Source organism: Rattus norvegicus, chromosome 3 (genome assembly GCF_036323735.1).
Source record: "Rattus norvegicus strain BN/NHsdMcwi chromosome 3, GRCr8, whole genome shotgun sequence".
Taxonomy (NCBI): Eukaryota; Metazoa; Chordata; class Mammalia; order Rodentia; family Muridae; genus Rattus; species Rattus norvegicus.
In genome coordinates, this window is record NC_086021.1 from 67,172,324 (window position 1) to 67,200,163 (window position 27,840).

At 37.4% G+C, this 27,840-nt stretch overlaps 1 protein-coding gene across 13 annotated transcripts in view; it reads left to right on the forward strand.

The window, feature by feature from the left end:
• Nucleotides 1-27,840, forward strand: part of Slc4a10 (solute carrier family 4 member 10) — a 316,713-nt gene that overhangs the window by 121,399 nt on the left and 167,474 nt on the right. For 6 of the 13 annotated variants that reach the window (XM_063283270.1, XM_006234283.5, XM_006234277.5 and 3 more), the window contains exon 2: nucleotides 12,945-13,026. Coding sequence is in view for 12 of the 13 variants with exons in the window: in XM_006234283.5 (XP_006234345.1) it covers nucleotides 12,945-13,026 (82 nt within the window). In the remaining variant the exon portion in view is untranslated. Of the gene's footprint in view, nucleotides 1-3,530; nucleotides 3,913-12,944; nucleotides 13,027-27,840 lie in introns of those variants that run through there. The other 7 variants (XM_006234276.5, XM_017591546.3, XM_006234280.5 and 4 more) reach the window with 5 other exon arrangements.

A 27,840-nucleotide genomic window follows, 5' to 3' on the forward strand; every position in this document is an offset into this window, starting at 1 on the left:
AATCCTCAACTTTTTATATTTGGGATATTCTGACAGATTAATAAATCAATTTTACCTGCCATTTGTGCTCTGCACCTGGATAAGAGTCTGCACATTTATTACCTCCCTTAGTTTAATATATTGAATACTTAACCACCTGCATGACAATCCCTCACCAAAGGAATTGCATTCCTTCCCTTGTTTAAAAAGCATCGGACAATATTATAGATATGCCAAGAAGTGCATGCTGACAGAGACCTGGTATAGCTGTCTTCTGAGAGGCTCAGCTAGAGTCTGACAAATACATAGGGGATGATCGCAGGAAACCATTGAACTGAGAATGGGATCTTCTTTGGAGGAATTAGAGAAAGGACTGAAGGAGCTGAAGGGGCTTACAACCTCATAAGAAGAATGACAGTACAACCAACTAGACCTCACAGAGCTCCCAGGGACTAAACCACCATCCCAAGAAAACACAGGGATGGACCTATTGCTCCAGCTGCATATGTAGCAGAGGATGACCTTGTAAGGCATCAATGGGAGGAGAAGCCCTTGGTTCTGTGAAGGCTTGATGCCCCAGTGTAGAGGAGTGCCAGGCAGGAGGTGGGTAGGGCTGGGTGGGTGGGTGAGGAAGCACCACCATAGGAGCAAGGGGAGGGAGGATGGGATAGCAGGTTTCTGGATGGGAAACTGGGAAATGGGATAGCATTTAAAATGTAAATTAAAAAATCCAATAAGATTAAAAAAATCCAAAAAAAAAAAATAAAGACCACAGAAATACAACAACAACAACAAAAAAGGTTGCCATGTAAAGTCTTAGTGGGAAGAAAACCTCCACTACACACTGAACATCCTCATGAACTGACCTTGGATTTCTTAGCCTACACAACTGGGTGATGTACATTTCTTCTATTTACTCGTCACTCAGTCTACTTTGTAGTACCAGGACAAAGCAAGTTAACCAATGTTCAAACTCTTTCTAGGGCAGTGCTGGGTCCTTATCTTTACACTTTAAAGTGTAAAACATACCATATTTATTGCTCCTCAATTCTGATTTCTGTAGCCTTTTGTAGTTCTTTACTGGAGAGACCCTTTCTGATCCCCAGATTAGGGAGGATGTTCTGCTTTTGTTCCAATCGCTCTTTAATTCTGCCATCCAAACAAAAGAATCCCAATTAATGTCTCCACTCGTTTTATTTAACTAGCTCCATGTCTGTCGCATCAAGTTTTTGTGGTGCTCAGGCTCTCTGGCGCATGTTTAGTATCTGATCAAGCAGACGTTCACTATTTCCTCCATGGGAAGAGTGAGCATCCAAGGCATGGCTTTACTGATGTTAAGTCTGTAAGAAAGAATACACGTGATTATGAGGATAAGTACTACCCAAATAAAGCGTCTTTGTGTCCCTATGATATTTTTCTTTATTTGCGCATTCAAATATTGAGTCCTTGTCTAAATTTGTCTAAATTTGTGCAGTTGAAAACAGTAATTTCCTAAAAGAAGAGTATCAACCAGACCACTAGGAACCTAATAATGTTTTTTCTTTTAGGGGATGAGTGGAAAGGTGAGTTAAGAATCTTTAATCAATTCATAGTAACAATACCAACAACATCCGAAGTCCACTACTTGTTTCTTTTTAATTTACTGTTAAAAATATATTTTCCCTTTAACTGGTGATATATGTTTTCCTCACATAATATATTCTGGTTACATTTTCCCTCTGTCTAGTCTTTCCAGGTCCTCCCCATATCCGACTCCCCCACCCAGATCCAGTTGTTTTCTGTCTCTCATTAGAATTCAGACTTTCAAGAGATAATAATAAAATAACGGTCAAAACACAAGCTAATGAAGTGAAATTGGACAGAGCAAAGAGAAGGGAAAGAGCCACGAGAAGGCACAGGATCAGAGCCCTGTGCATCGCAGGCATTGGGGGTTCATAAAATCACTGAAGTGGACCTGGTACCAACTGCGCAGGCGTGAGTGTGCTGCCGCCGTTTTTCCTAGTTCATATGAGCTGTCTTTGATCCTGTTGAGATCCTTGTTTTCTTGGCGTCCTTCGTTCTTCTTTTATACTCTCTCTGCCTCTTCCTGCAGCCTGAGCCTGAGGAGAGGGATTTGATAGAAACGTATCATTTAGGGTTGAGTGTTCCAAAGTCTCTCTCTCCTTGCATAATGTCTGGTTACGGGTCTCTGCATTTATTTCCATTTTAGTTATTGTGTATGTTTGGAGAGAACGTGGCATGGCATGGATGTGAAGGCCAGAGGACAAGTTCCTGGGAGTTCTCTCTTCGACTTTGTCTGCCCTGCAGATCAAACTCTACTTTGTAGTGTTGGCAGCAACTCTGAACTGTCTCACCTCCCCGAATTTCTTTTCCTTAAATGGTGTTTTAAATGTATTTGTTTTGACAGTTTCACAAGTGTGTGCAATACATCTTGACCATGTCCACCTCTACACCTTCAGATCTCACCCCAATAAATATCCTGCTCATCTTTATGCCTCTTGTTCCTCTGCCTCCAAGGCAAATTTATTAAGACTTATTGTGAACTGCCTATATATATTATTTTATAATATATTATAATCATATATATACATGTATATATATATCACCCATCAAATATGAGCAGGACAAGGAAGTTTACCTATTTATTGTCAGTGTACACTTGTCTAAAGCACATTTGTGCATTATGTTAGCTATTTTGAAACTTCAGGAGTTTAATTCACAAGTATATAAATAAAGTGTTGTAGCATCATTGATTCTGCCTATACTGAATGTGTGGGCTGTCCTAAGGTAAGATCTTATCCTTTGTACCCTAATTTGCTTAATTTGATGTTGGCCTTAGTGTCTTATGTTTTTCTTTATTCCCATATACTGTTCTATCTCATGAAGAATACAAACTTCACAACTGTAATCCAGAGCCTTTTATTTCTAGGCTCCCACACCAGTGGCAAAGTTTCCTAAGCTGCCGTGCATTGGTAAACAAGAACATTTCTAGTGTGTTGAAGAGTAGGGTACAATGGTATTTCATGCTGTCAATGCAATCTTTTACCTAGTCTTCCTTCCTAAACAACCATCAGTCTTAGGACTTGGTGATTATTTATTAACTTCTGCATATTTAACTCTTTATAAGAAGAGTTAAATAAAAACATATTTTTAATTCAATAATTTAAAATTTTTAATTATGTTGTTCTGAGGTTTAAATAATAAAGATTCCTGGAAATAAATATAATTGACATGCACATGTTTATATTGATCAAAATTATCTAATATTTCATGAATAGCAACTCCTCAGTTTTAGATCCTTCTAAATCTGATGCTTTGGTAAGAAGTTTTCTCAGAAAGGGAGTTCAAATTTATCTACTAAAGCATTATGCTACAGATTAGTTTTATATGGAGAATAAAAAACTTGCTAATAGTTTAGACTTGACATTTTAACATAGTCTTTTCAACATACATATTACATACTTAATAAATAGAGAATTGCTTATTTCAAAAGGTACTGATAGGAAATGGGATGCTCATAGCATGTGAATCTGTGGTAGCAGCGGTGGGAACCTGAAGTCTGTGTCTGATCTGGATGGTGCAGAACCGCTCCAAGCAGTAAGCTGGCAGTTTCAGACAGCATTAACAGCATCAGCAGACACCACTGTGTCAGCATCTCTTAGTCTGCAGTGTTGGTAACTGCACAGAGGGGATGATGCACAGTGCTTGGGATACGATATTTTGATGATGATTTAAATGGATCCTGATGAGCAGATCTGCTATCTGCTCGTCTCGGCACTAGCCCTGTAGATGCTGAGAGACAGAGACGGCTGAGCTTGTTTATTTACTTATTCCTTTGTAAGACAGGAAATGTGTGATCTCGCAGGGATTTCTGGAAATAGAAAGGTCATGCAGCCTGGAACCTGTGAGCATTTCCAGTCTCTAGGTCAAGAGGTACGCACTTGTGAACTGTGATGATATTATTGGTGTGTAAGGTTGTTGCTTTGTCTAGATCAGAGTCCTTTGGAATATGTTAATCAACATAATTACTTATTAACTCCTTTTCATTTGGATATTTGAACATGTGATAATTATGATAATGGGTAAAATATGAATTAATAAGGGTTTGCATGTATGTATGAATTTGTTTTTACTTTAGTCTTTTTTAGGATAGAGATGGGGAGTAAAGGAAGATAGACTTTGTGTGATTAGAAACAATGTTTATGTCTCTTTAAATTTTTTCTAGATTAATCCTGATTAGATCCGGATTTACTTGAAATGATAAAAATAACATGCATGAATTGAACTGAAAATAATACAAGATCATCATCTTTCTATAGATATGTATTGCAACATGGTTATTATCTGAGATTTAATCACAGTAATAAGCGTGTTAGCACTGTGCTGATCCACACACCAGTGGAAGTTTGCTGAGTGGAAGCACGCTTGTCCAGGGTGTAAGCTAAATCCTGAAATCTATATTTCATTCTGGGACATCTTTTAAAGTGATTTTTAAGTCATTTCTCAGATCCTGTGATGCCCTTGAGGCTTTTAACACACACCTCTTCTAAGGCATTAACCACATCTGAAAGCTGATTGTGAGTGTGTTTACATAAAGGAGGTTTGTGGCTTCTAAGTGTCTTGAAGATTTTTGACCCAGAGAGATTTGACATTTGCTTACTTTCATTTTGAAGCTGAAGGATTTTATTGCATTAAACTACAAATTGTAGAAAATCTTAAAACATTAGATTTATATATTTGCTTTATATTGAAACTCTTTATTTTAAACTCTATCTGTGTCTCTTCCCTGCCTCTCCCCCCTCCTTTCCCTCTCAACTCCTCTCCCCCCCCTGCATATAAACGAAACCTCCCAAGTTTAAATTCATTTAACTGTTCTTTAGTGTAGGCTTTCCTTAGGTTTGCATTCTCAACACAACAGAATTATGTGGTCATCCTTCACAATTTTCAAGAAAGAACTGTATTTTATTTATTTTCAGTGATACATACTGCTGAATCAGTTGTAGAGAACTATCAAATCTGTTAAGTTTGTTATCAAAAGAACTTCCCATAAGGGTAGATAATGTAGTATTAAAAGTGAATACATTGGATAAAGCCTGAAATAGTGAATAAATACAGTTGGGGCTGTTTCTCTGTTTTTAATTAAAAACACATTTGAAAAAATTCTTCCTACTGATATTGGATATAATTTATATGTTATTCTGGCTACTTAGCAGCTTACATTCTTATTAGTTGGGAAGACTGCCATATTCTTAAGCTTGATTAATTTTGGAAGATTTGAATATACCTTTTAGTTGCTACAAAACCTGTTTAATCTGTTAGAATTTATTTCCAGTATTTGCATGTATTAGTCACTAGGAGTACATTCTGTTTCTTGGCATGGCTTCAGGTTTCCTCTAGGCCTTGGTTTCACAGCATTTTGCTATATTTTTACTGTAGATTTGGCCTTTTAGGAGAACCAAACCATAAAGTATTAGGTTATGTTCTTTAGTAACATTTAAATATCATTAATTTTACTATATGAAAAAGTCTTAGAGTTGTTATTCCTGCTGCAAATCAGAAAAATGTCTCTGCTACTGTGTCAAAATATATTGCACTGGAAAGTAAAAACTAGTCAGAGTGCTGCAGACATTTAATGGAATGCCAACCATTCTTCCTGTTTAGCAAGATGGTTTTGAACTTTGAACAGCAAAGCTCATTGCTAATCCTCTTAGAGCAAGAGGTCATCTTTTTATAGTGTCACTATTTTATAATGCATGTCATACATCATAAAAATCTCTACAGATAAGTTGTTCATAAATAATTGTGTAATTCTTTAATTCAGAGAATATTATGAGAAAGCTGATCATCTGTAGGATATTGTTTTTAACAGAAGAGTAAAAACGTTTATTGCTGTCAAGGCATGAATGAGAAAGTGCATAGAAGTCAATGTAGATATTTTGGGATGATTCTTCAAAAGTGGTTTGTTACAGTTTAACTCTAGTGTGAGTTACATATTATTCTTCTTTCCTCCCACATACATTTCATAATATTAGAGAAGTCAAAGGTAACCTTATAGATAGGTTAATAATTGTACAGAGTGCAATTTTATTGGTAGACAGAAAGGCAAAAGGACTGAGAATTAAAGGCCATATTGAACTATACAGAAAGACCCTGTTCTATATTTATAAGCCAACATAAATTGGTCTTAAGGTGTGTTCAACCCAGTCCCTACCAGGCAGCTAAGGGGGAAACCCAGAGACTCATGTTTAAATTAGGGCTATAGCTGTAATTCCAGGTGAGGTCTGAATACTTCAGTAGGTGTGTGCAGTATGGAAAAGAGTATTAATCTTGGGGTTAAACATTTGAAATAAGGAGTAGCAAGTATGGGGGATATGACTGTAACTGGATGATCTGAGCTTTACTTGGAACAAAACATATCTAAATACACATATCATACTGAAAATTCTAGGAGTTTTAAAATTTTGAGACTGCATCTCTCTGTATAGGGTAGTCCCCAGATTAGCTGAAAATTGTCACCCTTTTGACATGTTCTCCCAGTTACTGGGATCACATATGTTCACCACCTCACCTGCCTGAAAATATGGAGATCTGATGAAAAGCACTGAAGAATTGGTCACCTCAGACTCTGAGGAAGGGGACTGAGAGAAACTATAATGGAAGCAGGTGTTCGCTTCTGACTGATGGACAGTAGGTGTTACTCTGTTCTGTTTTATATCAACATGCTTGCTGAAAATAGCAGAGAGGTGGGTAGAACATAGAACAGATGCAAATCCTCTATTTTCCACTCCCAAACTGGGCATTTTGCCCAGTAGTGCCTCCAAAGTGCTTGATATCCTGTATTAAAACCTTCAATTAAAGCAATACAGGCTGAGTTACAAATTGATTCTAGTTTGTAATAGCTGAGCTAATGTAAGAGGCTGTATATACTGTGATTAAATATCTACTTAGCTACATTATAAACCAGTCTTTCTTTATTTGTAACCAAGGGATGTGATCCTCAAAGTATTGTGAATGTTAAATGAGTTTATGCACCTAAAGCAGTTGTAATAGTTTGTGGCATGTAGTATGCAAATTAGCAATACTCTATTTGGCAATTAGATTTTATTTATTTGTATTTTATTTATTTGTATTCATTGGACATGATAATGGGTTTGGGTATGGCATTTTAATGCATGTATAACATGGATGGGATTAGTTTAGATGTTTGTTAATAGATGAATTGATGAGGAAAATGTGGTGTATCTATAAACTTTATCCAGCCATAAAGAACAAAATCAGGTCATTTTAATTAAAGTAGATGGAACTAGAGATAATCATGTTATGAGAAATAAGACAGACTAAGGGATAATTGTTGACTGTTTTTTCTTATGAATCTCTATTTAAATAAATATGTGTAGGTGTAGATGTAGAAGGAGAGTGATCTACAGAGAGGAGATGCACAGTAATGTAGAAGGCAGGAAGAATATGATTACTTGAGCAATGCATAATATCCCAGTTCAGCTTTAGCCTTTCGGAGTAAATTAAACCATCCATCACAGGAGAGGTTTCTTAGAACCATAAAGCATAGCCCATAGAACCATACAGTCTTGAGCATTACATTATGATTTTCAAGCTAAGAACAGATTATTTTCTCCTGATCTCCTCATTTCTGGGGAAAAAATGAAATAAAGAACAGAAGAGCAGTTCCTGTGTTTTGAAGTCATTTTAAGAACTCCAGCTCTTTTGAGACTCTGGGAATGAAAATTAAATTCCTAAGTAGATTTAGGAGTTAGTTGACCCAGTAGGAGGGTAGAAACAAAATGAAGGATTTTAATAAAATTATTTATCAAAATCACACTTGAGAGAATTACTCAGTCCCCCCACAAGCACTCGGAAGGTCCAGATTTCATACCCAGGAGACCTCCTGCTTGCTCCAATGCAGTTTGTCTTATTGGGAGGGAATCTGATTTAGCCTTGGCTTTGCTTTCCACATTTTCTATCCAAGGGCAATGTAGTGAGATCACTTAGTACAGTGAATACTCATGTCCCTGTGGCAAATATTTGGATAAAAAGAATGTTGTTTTAGAGAAATTTGATATAATAATTATTATTCTCATCGTGGGAGCCTCTGGCTATTTTAGCTTGTCTTTTTGTATGCTTAGAAATAATAAAGAAGTAATCTATCGAATATATTAATATTACCTCAAAAGGTAATATTACCCCACAAATCAGAGGTTTCAGGCTATCCAAGAGTAACAGGAAAGATAAATAAAATCCTTTAGCAATTCATTTTTGCATCACAGCTTGGATGTAACTTTGGTTTTAAACACAAGAAAATGTCTTCTGTATTGAAAAGCTAAATCTAACACTCTTTTAAATATAACTGCTATACCAAGTAAGTCAATTAAAAGTTGTGTGGGGTTGCAGAGATGGCACAGTTGGTAAACTATGTGCCTCACCAGCACGAGAATCCAAATGTGATCTATAGAATCCACAGAAAAAGGCCAAATCTGCTTGCAATCTTAGTGTGAAAATAAAACCTGAAACAGGTGAGCCTTTAACATTATTTGTAAAACAATAGCAAACATATAATCAAAGACCTTTAAAAAATTTCTTTGAGTTGTTCTTAATTCTTGTGATTTAATATTGCTTGGGAGAAAGACAAGGTAAGGACTAGCCAAGAAAGAGGTGTAGCACACTTTCAATACTTTTTAGGATTCCAGACTTACTCCTGTTAGAAAGCTTGTGATTGGAGTAGCTATTTAGACTTTTTAATGAATTGCAAATGATTACACCTAATGGATGGAAATTCATTAACTATTTTACTCTAACTTTTACTATGTATTATTTTATATTATTTCAATTGTAAAATATGTATTTACTATATAATTTTACTATAGTTGCTATTCAAAGTTCAAATATTATTTTCTTTCTTAGGAAGTAGGTAAAAGACATTTAGAAATCTAGGAAGCTTTTGCCTCAAGTGTTTAAAATAGTATAGGAACATTAGTAAGGAAACAAGTTTAAAAATTGTATATTTCATTACATTCCTGCTTTTAAAGTGAGCAGTAGGATCCAATGACGTATATTGGAAAGTGTGCTGCATATAATTATGTACACTGCTATTCAATTTACCCATCCGTTGTGTCCAGCTTCAGTTAAAGGTCATGCGAGCATGTGGAGGTCGCTGGACAGTGTAGCGAAGGCAGTGCGAGGACAGTAGCTAACCACTAAGTTCTAGACCTGGACTTTCACTCTCCTGACCTTTTGTTTTTATCTTTAAGAAAGTTACTCAATGCTCTTTTCATCAGTGATGCTTCTATTAAATTGGGATACTGCTATGGAGACCTCTAATGTGGTGTTGAGTGTCAAATGACTTACTCTCTGAAAGACTGTGGAAGGTGACCAAGGGGCTGAATAAGTGCCTAGGTTAATTAATATTCATTGTAACCATTGTTCCTACCGAATTTGGTAAAGTTGTGATATATATATATATATACATATATATATATATATATATTCATTCATGTATTTATTTAAAGTCAACTTAAATCATCATCATCACATAAATTCTACTTTACGTGTATTGGGATATGAGAGAAATGATGTCGTTTAGCAGAGATTAAAATTGCCATCATCCAGGAAGCCTAGTTCTAGGGCTGCTGCTGTCAGTCGCTATATTTTATAGCAATTTGCACATGGTTATTAATGACTGCAGTGATTGGTAGTTAATATTACTGCAATTGCATACAACAGTGAGAACAGTCAGGGAGCTAAGAAACTCGTAATACAGATTCAGAATCCTTTAGTGGTTGGATTTGGATAAGAATCAGAAAATCAGACTTTAGTTCTAGTTCTGTTGTGGACGTAAACATATTTTAACTCCATATAACTCACAGTAAAGTTGTTAGTGTTAATGAATTTTCATCCATTGGGTATAATCATTTGTGATCCATGAAAAATTAACCTGTTAAATTAAAAGTAGCCGGGATTTTCTACCTTGAAGTCACTGATAATTATATTCTTTTGCACAAGTCATGCCCTCTATCTGGAATTTCATTATTCAACTTGATTAATTGTTTATCCTATAATTCTTAGTTTTATTATAAATTAGTGGGATTAACACTTTTCTATACACCATGTGTATGTTTAGCCAACTTCTGGTACATGCTTGTTATTTTAAAAAATACACACAATATCTTCTCCCTTCAAGTATGAAGTCTTAGATGGCAATTATGTCTTTTAGTTCAGCAAGATTTTTACATGTGGTAAGGGTTTAGTGATAAAAATTAGTGGTAAATGAATTATGATTTGTTAATTTAAGAACTCTAAAAAATAGATTAGGAAAATGAAATGTTGTTTGTGATCTTGAGAGTAGAAAATGTATCAACAGTTATAGTGAATAATAATATTTACATAATTATAATTGATAGAACAATAGTGATAAGAACAAAGATTACTCTGGTTAATGTATTTCTCTGGAAATATAAACATAAAAACATTAAACATAAACTAGTACCATATACTCTTCTATTTTTTTCCAAAAAATACTATTACAAGATGAGTTTTTAAAATAATCCTCACTCAGGATGATATTTTCTAGTTCCATCCATTTGTCTTCAAAACTCATGATGTCCTCACTGTTGGCCAACTAGTACTCCATTGTATAAATGAACCACATTTTCTGTATCCATTCTTCTTTTGTGGGACATTTGGGTTATTTCAATCTTCTGGCTATCACAAACAAGGCTGCTCTGAACATAGTGGAACACGTGCCCCTGTGGTATGGTGGGTCATCATTTGGGTATATGCCTAAGAGTGGTATAGCTAGATTTTCAGGTAGATCTATATCCAGTTTTCTGAGGAATCTCCAGATTGATTTCCAGAGTGGTTGTACCAGTTTGTAATCTTATCAGCAATGGAGGAGTGTTCCTGTTTCTCCACAGTCTCTCCAACATGTCCTGAGGTTTTGATCTTAGCCATTCTGATTGCAGTAAGGTGGAATCTCAGGGTTGTTTTGATTTGCATTTTTCCGATCACTAAGGACTTTTCCCATTTTATGTACCTAACTGTGTTGTCTCCATCCTGTTTCACATCACTCTTCATTGCATGGAAATAGTTTATTAAACAATGCCCTCTCCCTCTACCAATCTAGCACCTAATTTTCTGAAAGCATTTCTAAGGACTTAGTAAACAAATCAGAAAGTCAATTGGAAATATGCTCTGTTGCTATGGTCTCTTCTTGCAGGGTTATCTCTGCCTTTAATACTTTATCAAAGGGAAATAGATATTTTGAAGCTTTTCTCTTAGGATCCTTTGCCTTACCATCTCAAATTAAAGTTCATAGAAGTAGTTATTTCTGATGATTTATTTTAAAGGGCTTATAAGATCAATGACAATATAATTCTCAAAGTACATTGAAATATTTTTGCCTTTCAACTTAAAATAACTGATAAAACAAAATTGTAAGTGTTAATGAATTACTATGTAACATGATGCAGGTCGATTGGGCGTTTCATCTATGGCTCATTTCTTTCATATTACTCCCTTCGTTAAGCTGGAAAATGAGATAGCCTGTCAACCAATCCCCACCAACCCCCCAAAGCTGTGTAGTAGGAGCTTCTAGACTTGACATTCCCTCCTTTTTCAGAATATCTGACTTACAGCAGCTCTCCTGATCTTCTCTCTAGATCTCAGGAAAAAGGGAGTCACTGTTTTGATATTTCCACTTACACATTTGGACTAGATAGAAATTTCAGACTTAACCTGGAACTTCTTCATTCTGCTACATCAAACAAGATCTCTTCTAGAACACATTGATCAAATAGGGTACATCCTAGGTCTCTGAATCAGACTACTTTTGTTACTGCTTTGATTTTGTTGTTCTTATGCTAAGCATACCTGCTTTGTCTTTGGCTATTAAGTTCTGTCCTGTGTGTCCCACATTAAATTTCCTCACAGCCTTTAAGGTTTCCAGCTCAAGGATAACAGCTTGGACTCAGTCCAAGATTGCTTTTTCAATGAAAGAAAGTTGTTACAAATATCTGATGTTTCAAAGATTTTGGATAGATTGGAGGGAAAGATTCATCTCTTTTACAGTGCACTCACTGTTTTTTTTTTTAAAGATTTTTTCTATTTTAAATAGTCAAGTACTGGAGTTGACTTAGAAATAGATCTCTGAAGGTTCATACATTTGAGTGTTTCTCCTATTCTGACCAGTGTTCATTTTAAAACATTTTTTGTAGAAATTTTTGGGCAGATAGTTTAAAATAGTGTTACCGTGTTCAGTATTTTGTGATCTTTCTCATCCTATGTGATCAAATTGATTATATTTACTACTTTATTCATTATTTTCTGAATACCAAATAATTTAGTATGTTTTGAGCATGTGTACAATGTTCATATGTGTAGTATATATCTAGTCATTCTAAACTGGAAATTATACAAGGACACTAAATGGAGACTCAATCACATGATAATAATTTATAATCTTGTTCAATAAGGTGTCTCACACTGAAACAAAGTAATTATAGAGTTTTCATTTATCTAATAATTGCCTACTAATTGCTTTCAAGGGACTAGATCAATTCTTAATAGAAGTGGAATTAATTCACCCTGCCGTAACATGTGTGGTGTCAATATTAATGATTCTCATATTTTTCTCGTATTCTTAAAAATGTGATCTTGTTAATAGGAGTTCTTTATCAGGGATTAAAATGACTGTTATTAAATTCACCAGATTTGTTTTAATCTTTTCATCTAACAAATAATGCCAATAGGAAAATGTATGAACTTGTCGATGTTAAATCAAAGAACTTACCTCTCTGAATATATGATCAAATTTATTTTAGCTTCTTTTTTATCCAACAACTGCAAATCTGGCAGACTAAATCTCTAAATGGTAGATAATGTTAAGGCTTACTTTTGGAAATTAAGAGACTACGCATACTTACATTTGTTTAATTTTATGTTTCCTCACACTATAGAGAAATGATGAAGAAGCCGTTGTGGATAGAGGTGGAACACGTTCTATTCTCAAAACACATTTTGAAAAAGAAGATTTAGAAGGTGAGACATTGTTTTGGTGGGATAGTTAATAACTTTCCATGGGCATTTCAAAGAGAATTGTAAATTTTTTAATTGTGGAGAACCTAAAATGTTGATATAACAATAAGGATGCTGTGCTGGTGTAGCATAGATAGATTGTTCTGGTGGAGTCTAGAATACCAACTGGCAGACCTACAAATGGTGAGCAGCACTTGGTCACACATAGATATTTGTTTAACTCATTCGATATTCTAGAGAATATTGGTGATAGATTTTCAGTAATCCCTGTTTTAAGGAATTGAAATTAATTAGAGAAAAGAAAAAATAGATAAATCATCTCTGATATGCTGGGAAAGAAGAGCCTGTTATCAGAGGAGGCTGTCACTGGAAGAGAATTAAAGACAGTTAGTCTTCAATTCAGGCACCAGAAAACATGCATTTTTCTGTGTTCCCTTCAAATGAGAAGGACTGCAAATCCAGTGGGTGGGATAGTACAGTCTACTAACTGCAGACCACAGTTTGCTCAAATGCCAGGTCTGTCCCTTCATTAGCATAGGGCCTTTAGTTGACTTCCTGTATCTTAATTCTCTCAATTGTTAGCATACTAAAAGCAATGTATGTATCATAAGGATTTTTAGAAAAACAGGATTCAATAATTCAAGAAATACCTAGGAGTAGAATAATCAGTGGTTGCAACAGCACAACTTAATATTCATGTAGAATTAACTTTCATTTTTTAACCAAGAATTTGTTCATCTCTTAGATATGAGTTATATATAATATTTGTCATTTCAATGTAGGGTGAAACCTAGATGGTCTTAAGTACAGGTAAACAGAACTTATTATTCATTGTGTGAAGAAGCAGAATGTTTTTCAATTTAAGCATTGAATAAAAGGATAAGTATTTAAGTTGCAATTAGCTAATAGTGTTTGAACCTTCTTTTCCATTGCAATGATTTCACTGCTTAATAGTTGATGCAATATTTGGAAACCATGACTATCAACACAGATCTTGTTGATGCATTGTCTGTAATAGGTATTTTATATGGAACACAAAAAATAATGTACAGGTCCAAGAAAGTCACACTTGTTCGACAAGCCTGGTGATTTGCTATACCACACATATTTTATTGTGTAAATTAAAATAAATAACCTTGAAAATTGAAGTTGTAATGTTTCAAATTCAATAACTCTTTTTGAGTTTAGGCACCAAAGTATTACAGTTTTTTCCTTAGCATTCTTCATTTATTCAGCATCAATCATACAGGAACATGTGCAGAGATGCTTTCAGTCTTAACACAAAGCTTATCTCTCACAAACCATGCTGCTTGGGGCGCAATTACATTAATCAGGTTGATTCTGAGAGTAGCCAGAATCAAGCTGAACAGGAAAAGTGACAGAGATGAACAATGGACTTTATAACTTAAAATGAGACAATATAAAATTTCAATTCTTAAGTAACAATAACTTACTAAGTAACATGGAGTTGTCTACAGAAGAAATGATGAAGCAGTCCTACTTACATGTGAGAAATTATTTTAGAATCCCTAGGACAATAGACAAAGAACAGAGAGCTGAGGATTGCTCTTTTAAAAAATCCTGCATTAAATATCTCACATATCTGTCTTTCTATGTCCTTGTGCTCTGTAACCCATCACTGAAAGAATGAGATTTTACCAGTAGAAACCCCCTGGAATCCTGTGTTGATGTCTATGGAAACTGTTTCTCCTAATGTAACCTTTAAACAAATTAAATTGAGAAAGCTGAAGTATATGATGACAGCTATTTTATCTTTTCTACTGAGATTTTACTGTTGTTGTTCTTGTTTACTATCTCGAGGTTGAAACGAAACAAAGCCATCAGTTCAGAATTTTGAATTGTTCTCCCCTCATCCTGCTCTTAATATGGGTGAGAGAAGTTAGTTTATAAAATGAGAAAAGAAAGAGCTTGTGTGGGCAGGGCATTAGATCCCATTTCTCTTATCTCCTGTAAAATGCACTAAAGGCCAGGTGGAGGCTGGACAGGGAGAGAGAGGCATCCATTCCAAAGGACATGACGGCAGAACCCAGTTTTCTCATCTTTAATTATTAGGGTTATACATATACATTAGTATACAGATATAAATCAAAACTGCAGAATCCAGTTACTGTTGCTCCTACGTGTATGTTTTTTGGGCTAACCACTTGGTATTAGTTGATAAATTAGTGGGGCTTATTTCTGGGGAAAATTGACTCTCCTTTGGGTAGCCATTTACTACCTGCAGCTTTTCACCTAGGGGTGGATCATGGCCTTCATCGTTCACTGGCTGCATTGTTCTTCAGGTCCAGATTAGGCTGCCATGTTGTTGTGGTTTCATCGGTACAGACTTTCTGTGTTATACTGAAGACGTAGTCTCTCAGTGGTGTCTTGGTCCTCTGGTTCTTACAGTCTTTCTGTTCCCTCTTCTCTGAGGTTACCTCAGACTTTAAGTGTAGTCAGACATCAGTCACGGTGAGATTGCAATAGGCCACAGCACTCTCTCTCCTCCTCTTCTCCATTATGGTCTTTCTAGTCGTTTGACAGCTTCCCTCAAACAGCCCTCTCTTCCCAGCCCATTGTCCTTCCTTTGGAACCCTGACCAGCTAGATTTTAAGGAGTCAATTTTATTCAGTCAGTATCAAATTGACAAAATTTCATACTTATAAAATAATCATTATGAATTTAGGAACAAGTGACATTTGGTTTTATATGTAATTCAGTAAGTAGGCACTAATTTTAAACTGGAAGGATACAGATACTGCATTAATAATATGGGTTGGGATTTTGCATGATTCAAATTTGTCTATTTGCCTTTGCTTTGATGCATTTTATAGTAATGCTAAGTTGGCCTTTGGTTTTACAAAGTCCATTGATCATGCTTGACAAATTATGCTTATCCTCCCTAAAAAAATGCAGCAAGAAACCCAACATAAAAAGAAGTATGCCTATAAATATGTACAATTTCATGACAAACCATCTTGGAGTTAAATATTCGTGTGAATAAGTCATACACAGATACATGAAATTAACACTTAATAATCATCAATAATTACAGCAAAATACTGAATTGTTCTTCTAGATATAAAATTTTTTATTGAAACATAATATAATTGTTATAGCTAAATTATTACATGCATTTCTAGGCTAAACATTATAAGGGAGTATAGATTGATTATATATTTATAATTATTAATTATTTTTATTAATTAAGTGACATTTACAACTGGTAGGACACTATTGGAAATTATTATTTTTTTTAAATTATTTTTGTTGCTACTTTATAACCCTAACTTTGTTACTGTTATGAAACATAATCTAATTATCTGATATGTGACCTCCAAAGGGGCTGTGACAGGTTGAGAACCACTACCCTAGATGGTAATGAGTATAGTTAAGTCACTTGTGATGAAAATTGTTTTTAAACAGAGATGACATTATATAAAGTTTTTTAAAAAATACTTCAATTTTAAAAATAGACAACAAATCTTATTTGTATTGGCTTTTATTTTTCCTATACTAAAACACAGCAAATGACAGGCACCCGTGCTAATAAAGGGTCTATAATCTATACATAGGTTTATGAGCCCTGGAGGACCTTGTTCGTTAATGCAGGAGTGATGTTCAGGATGAGGCAGTTATCAGTAAGTGAGAGAGGACCATTAAGGAGGCAGCACTGCAGTTGTGCAGATGGTAGTCACTCCCTTTGTGTAATAGAAAATACTGTGATTTTAAGAAGCACATTTAGTGATGCAGACAGCACAGAATAAACACTTTAACTGGAAAAGAGACAGGATTGATATCGGAGACAGGCACATTTTATAAATACAAAATTATCAAGTAAAACTTTTTTATTTAAAAAATTGTTGCTTCCTAGAATTATTGTGTATCTTAGCTACTAGAACTATCAGCATAATTTAGCATTCTGAGTGCAGCTAGTAGAAATGCCAGGTGTTTAAAAATATCTTTGAAATCTCAGGTACAATATATTTAGTGGAAAATAATCACCTTCTTAAAAACAACAGCTTGGAGTAAAATGTTACATTAGTTACATTATTCATGTGTCCTATACATTCTCATGAGTGACAACTGTATGGTTTCTTGTTTCCAAATCTCTCTTTTGTTTGTTTCACAGGTGTTTTATAGTGTTATTATCCCTTCTATTATCTAAACCCAAGATGATACAATTTAGACATTTTGCATACTCACTTTTGTACGTTATGCTGTCACTAAATTCTCTGGGTTGATGTTACTGACATCTTTTCCTCTCCCCCTTTTTGATGCACGCTGATCTCCTTGCCTTGGTCATCTGCACTGTGCACTCCCATTGTGTCTTTTCCACCATCTTCCATGCAGCCTTCTTAGCACCACTGGCATGTTCTTTCTATGCTTTCTTCCGCTTCACGTGGCAATACTTTGTGAAGAATATCAAATCCTATAGTTAGAAAACCTCAGCATTGCAATTAAAGCAAACCTCAATACAATTGAGGTAAACAATTTCTACTTCTGTTTTCCATGTCAGGTTGGGATTTAGTACAGACTGAAGTCAACAAAGGGAAAATAATTAATACTTTAAAATTTATTCTAATATGTTATCCAGTTAAATTTGAATTTACATAACTACTGTGTATTTTAATAATTATAACAGTACTATGTAATGTTTCTATTTCTTATTTTATTTTATTTTATTTATTTATTTTTTAGAAGGTCAATTTGAGGGATATATTCTCTGTTTATTGGATATTTTATGTATTTACATTTTAAATGTTATCTCCTTTCCTGGTTGCCCCTTCTCCCAAGCCACTCCTCCTGCTTCTGTGAGGATGCTCTCCCCTGCAACTCCCACATCATCTCCCTGGCATTCCCCTTCACTGGGAAAACGAGCCTTCATATAACCATGGGCTACTCCTCCTATTGGTGCCAGAAAATGCCATCCTCTGCTACATATGCGGCTGGAGCCATGGGTCTGTCCGTATGTACTCTTTGGATGGTGGTTTAGTCCTCGGTTCTGGGGGGTCTGGTTGGTTGATATTGTTCTTTCTATGGGGTTCAAACCCCTTCAGCTTCTTTAGTCCCTTCTGTAACAATTCCATAGGGGTACCAAGTGCTCAGTCTGATGGTTAGCTGCAAGCATATTAATCTGTATTAGTAAGGCTCTGGCAGAGCCTCTCATGAGACATCCATATCAGGTTCCTGTCAGGTTAGTGTCAGCTAATAAAAAAAATGACTTCATGAAATTCTTAGGCAAATGAATGGAAGGTGTTTATAAGCCCATAAGAACAGCAAGCACTTCTTGGCATCAGCAATAGTGACTGGGTTTGGTGGCTGCATATGGGATGGATTCTCAGGTGGGACAGTCTCTGGATGGCCTTTCCTTCAGTCTCTGCTCCATTGTTTGTCCCTGTATTTCCTCTCATGAGTATTTTGTTACCCCTTCTAAGAAGGACTGAAGTCTCTACACTTTTGTCTTCCTTCTGTTTGAACTTCATGGGGTCTGTGAATTATTTCTTGCATATTCTGAGCATTTGGGCTAATATCCACTTATCAGTGAGTGCATATCAGTCTTTTTTTTATTAACTTGAGTATTTCTTATAATCACTTCGAGTGTTATTCCCTTTCCCGGTTTCTGGGCAAACATCCCCCTCCCCCCCCCCTCCCCTTCTTTATGGGTGTTCCCCTCCCCATCCTCCCCCCCCTTGCCGCCCTCCCCCCATAGACTAGTTCACTGGGGGTTCAGTCTTAGCAGGACCCAGGGCTTCCCCTTCCACTGGTGCTCTTACTAGGATATTCACTGCTACCTATGAGGTCAGAGTCCAGGGTCAGTCCATGTATAGTCTTTAGGTAGTGGCTTAGTCCCTGGAAGCTCTGGTTGCTTGGCATTGTTGTATATATGGGATCTCGAGCCCCTTCAAGCTCTTCCAGTTCTTTCTCTGATTCCTTCAACGGGGTCTTATTCTCAATTCAGTGGTTTGCTGCTGGCATACGCCTCTGTGTTTGCTGTATTCTGGCTGTGTCTCTCGGGAGAGATCTACATCCGGCTCCTGTCGGCCTGTACTTCTTTGCTTCATCCATCTTGTCTAATGTCCCTTTAAAAACTGTGGCACAGGCTATTGAAATGAATTTGGAGGGTGAAAGTGCTTGCTGTCAAGACAGATGACTCGAGATAGAGCCACAGGATTCAACTGGTAGAAGGAGAGATCCAGTTCCTGTTGTCCTCTGATCTCCACAGGAGAATTGTAGCACATACATATCACATATATACATGCACATGATAGAGAGATGCATTCATAAATGTAATAAAGGAAAACTGAGTCAGTGACCTCCTTACTTGTCAGCCATTTTTGCCTTCTAATGGTTCATATATGTGTGCCATGTAGTCATTCTTTTCATCAGAAAGGAGCTGTCACCTACAGAAGCACCTACCCTGTGGCATACTGAGTTCAGTGAAGTCCAAAAACTGCAGAGAAGAAGTACATGAGTTTTTTCCCTAAAATTTCGAAACTCTGATGTACTTTACCCCTGCTTCAGTGTTTACCCAGGGGATTACTAGAGGTCTGTGTCACAAGTGAAGCATGATTCGGCTTCCTGCTGTATTTAAGTTGTGTTTCCTTATTTTCTCACGTGTGTCATTGCTGACAGTTCCCAGCAAAATCTCTGAACATGAATGTCTGAGAATCTCTTTCCTGGGAAACTCAGTCTGCTCATTGAACATTCCCTGGATCCCAAGTAGTTTGTTGTTGTCTTGTTTTGTTTCTGTTTTTATTTTTACCTCTTGACCTCAGTTTCCCCTTTCTTCTCTCCTCCCAGTCCCTTCTTCCCACTTCCCCTCTTCCCCCATCCACTTCTTCCATTTCTCTTTAGAAAAGGGCCAACCTCAGTGAATTTCAATCAGCCATGGCATATCAAGGTACAGTAAGAAGACCAGGTATCTTCTCTGTATTAATGCTAGACAAGGCAACCCAGTAGGGGAAAGAGTCCCAAAGATAGGCAACAGACTCAGAGACAGCTCCTGTTCTTACTGTTAGGAGTCCCATAAGAAGACCAAGCTACACAATTGTAACATATGTATGGAGGGTCGAGATCAGTCCCATGAAGGCTCCCTGGTCATAAATTCAGTCTCTGTGAACCCCTGTGAGCTCAGGTTAGTTGATTCTATAGGTTTTCTTATGGTGTCTTTGACTCCATTTGCTCCTACAATCCTCCCTCTCTTCTTTGGGATTCTCCAAGCCCTGCCTAACTATCTCTACATCGGTTTCCATCAATTGCTGGATAAAACCATCTGATGACAGTTGGGATAGATGCTAATCTATAAGTATAGCAGACTATCAGGAGGGATAATTTCATTGACTTTCTTCCCATTCTTGTTTGGTTCTATCTTGGGTCTCTGGGCTATCCAGATTCTGGCTTGGGGCCTTAAAGGCAGTGTCAGGGACAGGCTCCCTCTCATGCTATGGTGGCATGGGTCTTAAGTTGGACCAATCATTGGTTAGCCACTCCCACAATTTCTGTGCCACCTTTACCATAGCACATCTTGTAAGCAGGAAAAGTTACAGGTCAGAGGTTTTGTATCCTAATGCCTTCACTGGAAGACCTGCTTCATTACAGGAGACGGACAGGTAATGCTCCATATCCCCCATTGTTAGGAGTCTTAGCTAGGTTCATCCCCATCAATTCCTGGGACTTCCCATTGCCATACTTTCTTGCTAGTTCCAGAGATGCTCCCCAACTCCAGTTGTCTCTGCCACTACTCTCTCCGTCCAGAGCAGTATTTGCACTTGATGCAGCAGTTAGTGCTGGACGCTCGCTCACTGGATCCTCGTACTTAGTGAGGGTCTTTCACAGGTGTGTCCACTTTACCATAGACACGATTGACTAATTCCCTACACTAAGGATTTGCTTTTTTTTCCTGTGGCACTTAAAGCAATCAGTTGTGGCATCTACAGGTCATCTGGGATTAACAGGTATTAAGCAGAAGCTCTGCAGCCTTCAGTGCCCGGGTCTCATTTGGGCAAAACAGCCACAGAGACCTGTTCAGATTCAGGTGACTGAACAGTGTTGGGATAGAACCTAAGACAATTCCAGCTAAAATACAAGAGGCTTGTGTATTTATAAGTGTGTGCAAAAATATTTAAGTCTAACACTGCAGCATTTCCAGATGTCCACGAATGAATTAAAACAGAGATAATGTCTTTATTATAATGGGGACTTGACCATGAGGGTGGGCAGGTTTGTTGTGCTTAAATTGCTGGATGACTTAAGTACATTTGGACAAATGGATTCGAGACATTATAAGAGCTGTACAAAATCAGATTGATGGTCATATGCTGGTATAAGTTCCAAAACTTCCGGTATTTATTTGAATCTGTGCAAAACTTGGTGTACGACCAGGCAGCTATTCAATCTTTTCTGACTATTGTAGAATTTTTTTGCTTACAATTCTTTTTCAATTTTGTATACAATCATTTAATAAGTGTTAATAATACAGTTGAATTATTTGTAACAATTCAACTCATTGTATGATGACAAAATTTAAGAGTAGATACAGTATAGAAAGCTGTAATTATCAATGACTACTTGTTGAGTGCGCCTGTAAGGAAGCTTGCTTATACATTTGGTGTATGTTCAATTCCTTACATGCTTTAGGAGAGCTTCCAGGTGTTCCTTTTCAGAAGCAATAGTTTCTGTCTCCCATGTTCCTCAAAGGGTCACACAACTTTTCCAGTGGGTCTGTGTCTGTAATCTGGCCCCTGTATTGTAAGAGCATCAACAAATACGTGAAAAGTTGTTCTTTTTTTTCTGGCTGCTCCCAGACCCATCAGACTACCATTGGATGATCTAATATTTGATGATTCCTTATATGATGTTTTTCTCAGAGTTCTGCAATCACCTGAAACTCATTGGTAAAATGTTTCATATGTTATTTTTTGAAACAGAACTATTTTCCATAGTTTCTAAGCCTCCTCTTGGTTTATACAAGAGAAAAATCCTTTCTTGTGTCGTGGCTCATTTTAGCAGAAGTCAGTTGTAATTTGTACGAGGGGATTCAGCCTCACTCTTGTTGATGCTCTCCGTAGTTCTTAATAAGAAATCTGGGATGTAGGGCTGGAGAGATGGCTCAGTCGTTAAGAGCTCTACTGCTCTTCCAGAGGTCATGAATTCAATTCCCAGCAACCACATGGTGGCTCACAACCATCTGTAATGGGATTCTATGCCCTCTTCTGGTGTGTCCAACAGCTGCAGTGTGCTCATATAAATAAAATAAATCTTTAAAAAAATTCCAGAATGTCTTCCATTGCTGTTCGTAGTATCCTTATCATTTGTTAATAGTAACTTCTCACTGTGTGAATATCTTTATGATTTGACTTCTTTGCTTAGTTTTAAACACATGTCTTTGGCTAGTTCTGTATTTAATACCTACATATAGATATAGCTGATTTTTATAAATAATTTAAACAGAAAAATGTTACAAGTGAGAGTTCTCAACATTTTTGTCATTGGACATTAGTGTCTCAATACTCTGATAGAGCTTACAGGGTGACAAGTTTTCACTTGTGCAGAGATCTCAACTCTTCTAGGGGCATGAAGCCTTTTCTGCTATTCTCTGTCACAGCACTGCACAAAGCAACTGTCTTGAACTAAGGAAGGCATTATGTTAGTAATGTACATCATACTTTTTCGAGTATCCTTGGATTTACCCTTACACAGTTTGTTATCACTGCCATGCTAGCCATATGTAGAATGAATATTTTTTGATTCCTTCATCATTTATTTTTTTCTTTTTTCTATTTTTCGGAGCTGGGGACCGAACCCAGGGCCTTGCGCTTGCTAGGCAAGCGCTCTACCACTGAGCTAAATCCCCAGCCCCATCATTTATTTTTCTTTGAGATATCTGTCACAGTTAACATTCTCCAATGAGAATAATTTATGCCATATTTCTTTAAACACTGTATCTTATATTTATCAATCTTTTATAATTTAAACCTTTTGTTCCAAATACTTCTTATTCACTGGTCTTGGTAGTATAACAAACCAACCCAAAAGTTAATGGAATCAAACAGCAATGGTCCTATCTGCACTGGCTAGTTTTGTTGTCATTGTAACACACCTGAGGAGAGAAAATCTAAATGAAGAATTGCCTGAATCAGGTGGTCCTGTGGGAATGTCTGTGGATCATTTTCTTGATCATCTTTGTGAGAGGGCCCAGACCACTGTGTTGCAGCATCCATAGCAGATGGGTCAGAACTGTATTAAAAGACTACGTAAGGATAAGTAAGGGAGTATGACAGACAGGAAGAAGTGTTCCTCCATGGTCTCTGCTGCATTTCTTGCTTTCAGGTTGCATCTTTGAGCTCCTGCCCTTGCTTCTCTTGATGGGATTATAAGATGTAAAATGAAAGAAACCCTATCTTCTCCAAGTTGGTTTTTGGTAGTTCGCAGCAAAAACTACAGCAACAACAACAACAAAAAACAACCAAACTAGGGTATTATTATAGATACTTGGTTCTAGTGGAAATCTACTAGTTATTCGTTCTATCCTAAATCAGCTGCCTTCTGCATCTGTAGGAAGCTGATACTTTGCCAGCTGAAGCTGATTGGTTAGTCCTCAGCCTCACAGGAGAACTGTCAACTAAGACAATTCATGACCTCTTATCAACTAGTCTCCCGATTTAAATATGCTTACATGGTGGCTTGAGCTCCCAAAAGCAGTAGAGTAAAACCCAGTGCACAAACTCTCTTCATGTCTCTGTGCCACTTTTGCTGATATCCATTGATCAAATTAAATCATATAATCAAGTACAGACTCAAGAAGTGATTGAATAGATTCCTCCTCTTCTTTTACCTCGCCCTTTATTTTTATTTTTCTTTTTAACATAGTATCTTTGGTTTATGAAAGAGGACATAAAAGATTGTAACAACAAGAGGTGGTGGATAAATGTTATTCTCAAAACTCATTATGGATTATATGTAAACTTGTACAGTCTCTAATTTTTCATCTAACAAAGACTCAAATAGGGAAGTATTTTATGTTTTCAAAGATTTTGTGAAGAAAATGCTCTTTGGCACAATTCTGAGTGGAATAACCATATTTTTAGCTTTCAGCCTAAATTCTAGGGATGACTGATTTTGGTATGCAAATAATTATTCATTAGTTTTTATGAAAAAGAACTTTTTGGTTAGAACTGTTTCCTTTTTAAATTTTTTTATTTACTTTTATACTCTAGATTTTATTCCCTCCTGGTCTACCCTCCAACTGTTCCACATTCCATACCTCCACCCACCCACCCCCATCTCCACAAGGATGTCCCTACCCACCCCACCAGACCTCTAAACTTCCTGGGGCCTCCAGTCTCTTGGGGGTTAGGTGCACCTTCTCTGACTGAACCCAGACCCGGCAGTCCTCTGCTGTATATGTGTTGGAGGCCTCATCTCAGCTGATATATGGTGCCTGGTTGGTGATTCAGTGTCTGAGAGAGCTCAGGAGTCCAGGTTAATTGTGACTGCTTGTCCTCCTACAGGGTCGCCTTCCTCCTCAGCTTCTTCCAGCTTTCCCCTAATTCAACAGAGGAGTCAGCAATTATGTTCATTGATTGGGTGCAGTTATCTGCATCTGACTTTCAGCTGCTTGTTGGGTCTTTTGGAGAGCATGATAGGTCCTGTTTTGTGAGCAACCCATGGCTTAGTAATGGTGTTAGGTTGTGGGCCCTCCCCTTGAGCTGGATCCCACTTTGGGCCTGTTGCTGGACCTTCTTTTCCTCAGGCTCTTCTCCATTTCCATTCCTGCATTTCTTCCACATGGGTCAGAGCTTTGACTATTGGATAGCAACCCCATCCCTCACTTGATGCCCAGTCTTTCTGCTGGAGGTGGGTTCAACAAGTTCCCTCTCCTCACTGTAGGGCATTTCATCTAGGGCCCCTCCCACCCCTTTGAGTCCTGAGAGTCTTTTACTTCCCAGGTCTCTGGTACATTCTGGAGGGTCCTCCCAACATCCTTCCTCATGAGGTCACCTATTTCCATTCTTTCTGCTGGTCCTCAGGGCTTCAGACCTTTTCCCCCACCCAATACCAGATCATGTTCCCCTCTCCCCCTATCCACCTCCCTTTTCTCTCCCCTGCCTCCCCACCTTGTGGTTGCTTTCGTCTCCCTCCCAAGGATGACTGAGGTATCCCTCACCTGGGACCTTTAGCTCATTGACTTTTTTGAGTTCTGTGGACTGTATCTTGGGTTTTCTGTACCTTTTTTTTTCATTTTGGCTAATATCCACTTACTAGTGAGAACATACCTTGCATGTCCTTTTGGGTCTGAGTTTTCTCACTCAGGATGGTATTTTCTAGTTCCATCCATTTGCTTGCAAAACTCATAATGTCCTCATTTTTAATAGCTGAATAGTATTTCATTGTGTAAATGAACCACATTTTCTGTATCCATTCTTCTGTCATGGGACATCTGGGTTGTTTCTAGCTTCTGGCTATCGCAAACAGAACTTAAAATAAATTTTATCAACTCTACATAAAACAGAGGGCTAATATCTGTAATAAAGAAACAACTCAAAAAAACTAGATATCAAGAAAACAAATAACCCATTTTAAAAATGAGGTACAAATGTAAACCATATTTTCAATAGAAGAACAGCAAATAACTGAAATACAAAGAAATGTTCAATATCATTTGTCATCAGGAAAACGTAAATTAAAACTACTTTGAGATTTCATCCTACACCTGCCAGAATGGCTGACTTCAACAAGAGAAAACAAAACAACAAAGAAATCCTATAGCTGTACATACAAAGAATAGTTTATTCTACGACAAGGGCACTGTCTCGGGAATAGTCAAAATAGACACAAACTTGAAATAACCTAGATGTCCGTCAACAGAAGAATGGATAAAGAAATTGTGGTACATTTATGCATGCAGTATTACTCAGCATTAAAACACATGAAATTTTCAGGCAAATGCATGGAATTAGAAAAAAATCTTCCTGAGTGAGGTAACGCAGACCCAGAATGAAAAATATGCTATATATTTGCTTATATGTGAATATTTGCTACTATCTGTAGAACCATACATGTTAGATATAGGTTAAGGGGCTGGGGGTGTACGGATAGATCTCTCTAGGAAACAAATAGTTGAGGGGGCTGGAACCATATGATTGAGAAGAGGAGGAAGAAGATGACGAGGGAGAGAATATGAGGAGAGACAGCTAAAATTAATGAGCATTTGAGGGGTAGTATAGAAACATAATACAGTAGAAGTGTCCTAAAATGTATACATATATGAAGGCAATCTAAATGAAATGGCCAAATAATGGGGAGACAGAGCTTCCCACCTGGCCATTTTTGTCACCAAATGAAGCTTCCAGTAGGGGGATTGGGCTACATCTAATTGAAGTGTTGGCTAAAAGGGTCCCATGAGTATCCCAGGCTGTTTTCCAGACTGGTTGCTCTCCACAAACTGACTGCAAGGCCCCATTGTTGAAGACAATATAACACGACTCATTCAATATGGAGAGATTGAGCTCTATCATCTTTGATACAGAATTTTTCTGTGCATGATACCAAGAGTGAAATGCAAATAGCAATATAGCCACAAACCCTGTGATATACGGTGGTATCCTCTCTGCAAGATATGTTAGTATAATGCAGGCACACAACTTGTGGGAGTAACTAACCAATATCTAATTTAACATAGGCTCAATCCTATAGCTAAAGCCCATAATCAACACTGCCTGGGTGGCCAAGAACCTGAGACTAGAGCCCATTGACCCAGGGCTAAACCATGTTTAATTTTTTTTGAACATCCTTCTTCCCTACCTCCCTCCTTCCCTCCTTCCCACTCTCCCTCCCTCCCTCCCTCCCTCCTTCTGTTCCTTCTTTCCTTCCTTCTTTTCTTTCTTTATAAAATTACCTTTAATCTTTTTTTTACAGTCCAGTCCTAAAGCCCCTCTGGTTCTGCCCTCAGATAGTTCCTCATCCAATTTCTCCTTCCCCCTATCTCCAAGAGGATGCCCTTCCCACCCCCACCCCCACCCCCAGGCCTCCGGACTCCCTGGGGCCTCAAGTCTCTCAAGGGTTAGACTTCATACCACCTAGTGTGTGCTGCCTGGTTGGTGGCTCAGTATCTGAGAGACCTCAGGGATCCAGGTTAGTTGAGACTGCTGGTCTTCCTATAAGATCACCCCCCCTCCACAACTTCTTCCAACCTTTCCCTAATTCAACCACAGAGGTCCCCAACTTCAGTCCATTGTTTGGGTGTAAGTATCTGTGTCTGTCTTGATCAGCTGCTTGTTAGGCCTCTTGGAGGGCATCCATGCTAGGCTATAGGCCTACTATAGCATTAGTAATAATGTCAGGCCTTGTTGAAACAATAAAATGACTCCTAATGACATTCTGCTGTATTTATACATCAGTGCCTTGCTCCGCCATTTTCAGAGAAGCTTCATCCTGCAGCAGATGGGAACAAATACACAGTCTAACTTTGTGGAGAGAGACCATTGTACACTCAGCCCCAAACAGGATGGGGATGTCTCCATCAAATCCCTTTCCTCAGGTCACAGGAAAACCTCTGGAAGAGGAGACAGAAACAACATAAGAGACAGAAGTAATGGAGAACTCCAAGAAACAAGGTCCTCTAAACAAAAAGATAAGCACATATATAATTTCACAGAGAATGAAGTAGCATGATGCACAGGACCTGCATGCCTCCGCTCTGCATGGTGCCCTAGAGCTGAAAGGATAAGTTGATCCTTGCCCCATCTCTACCCGAGCTGTCACCAATTGATAACCACTTGCAATGAAAATTTAGTTTCATCCAATGAATTTCAT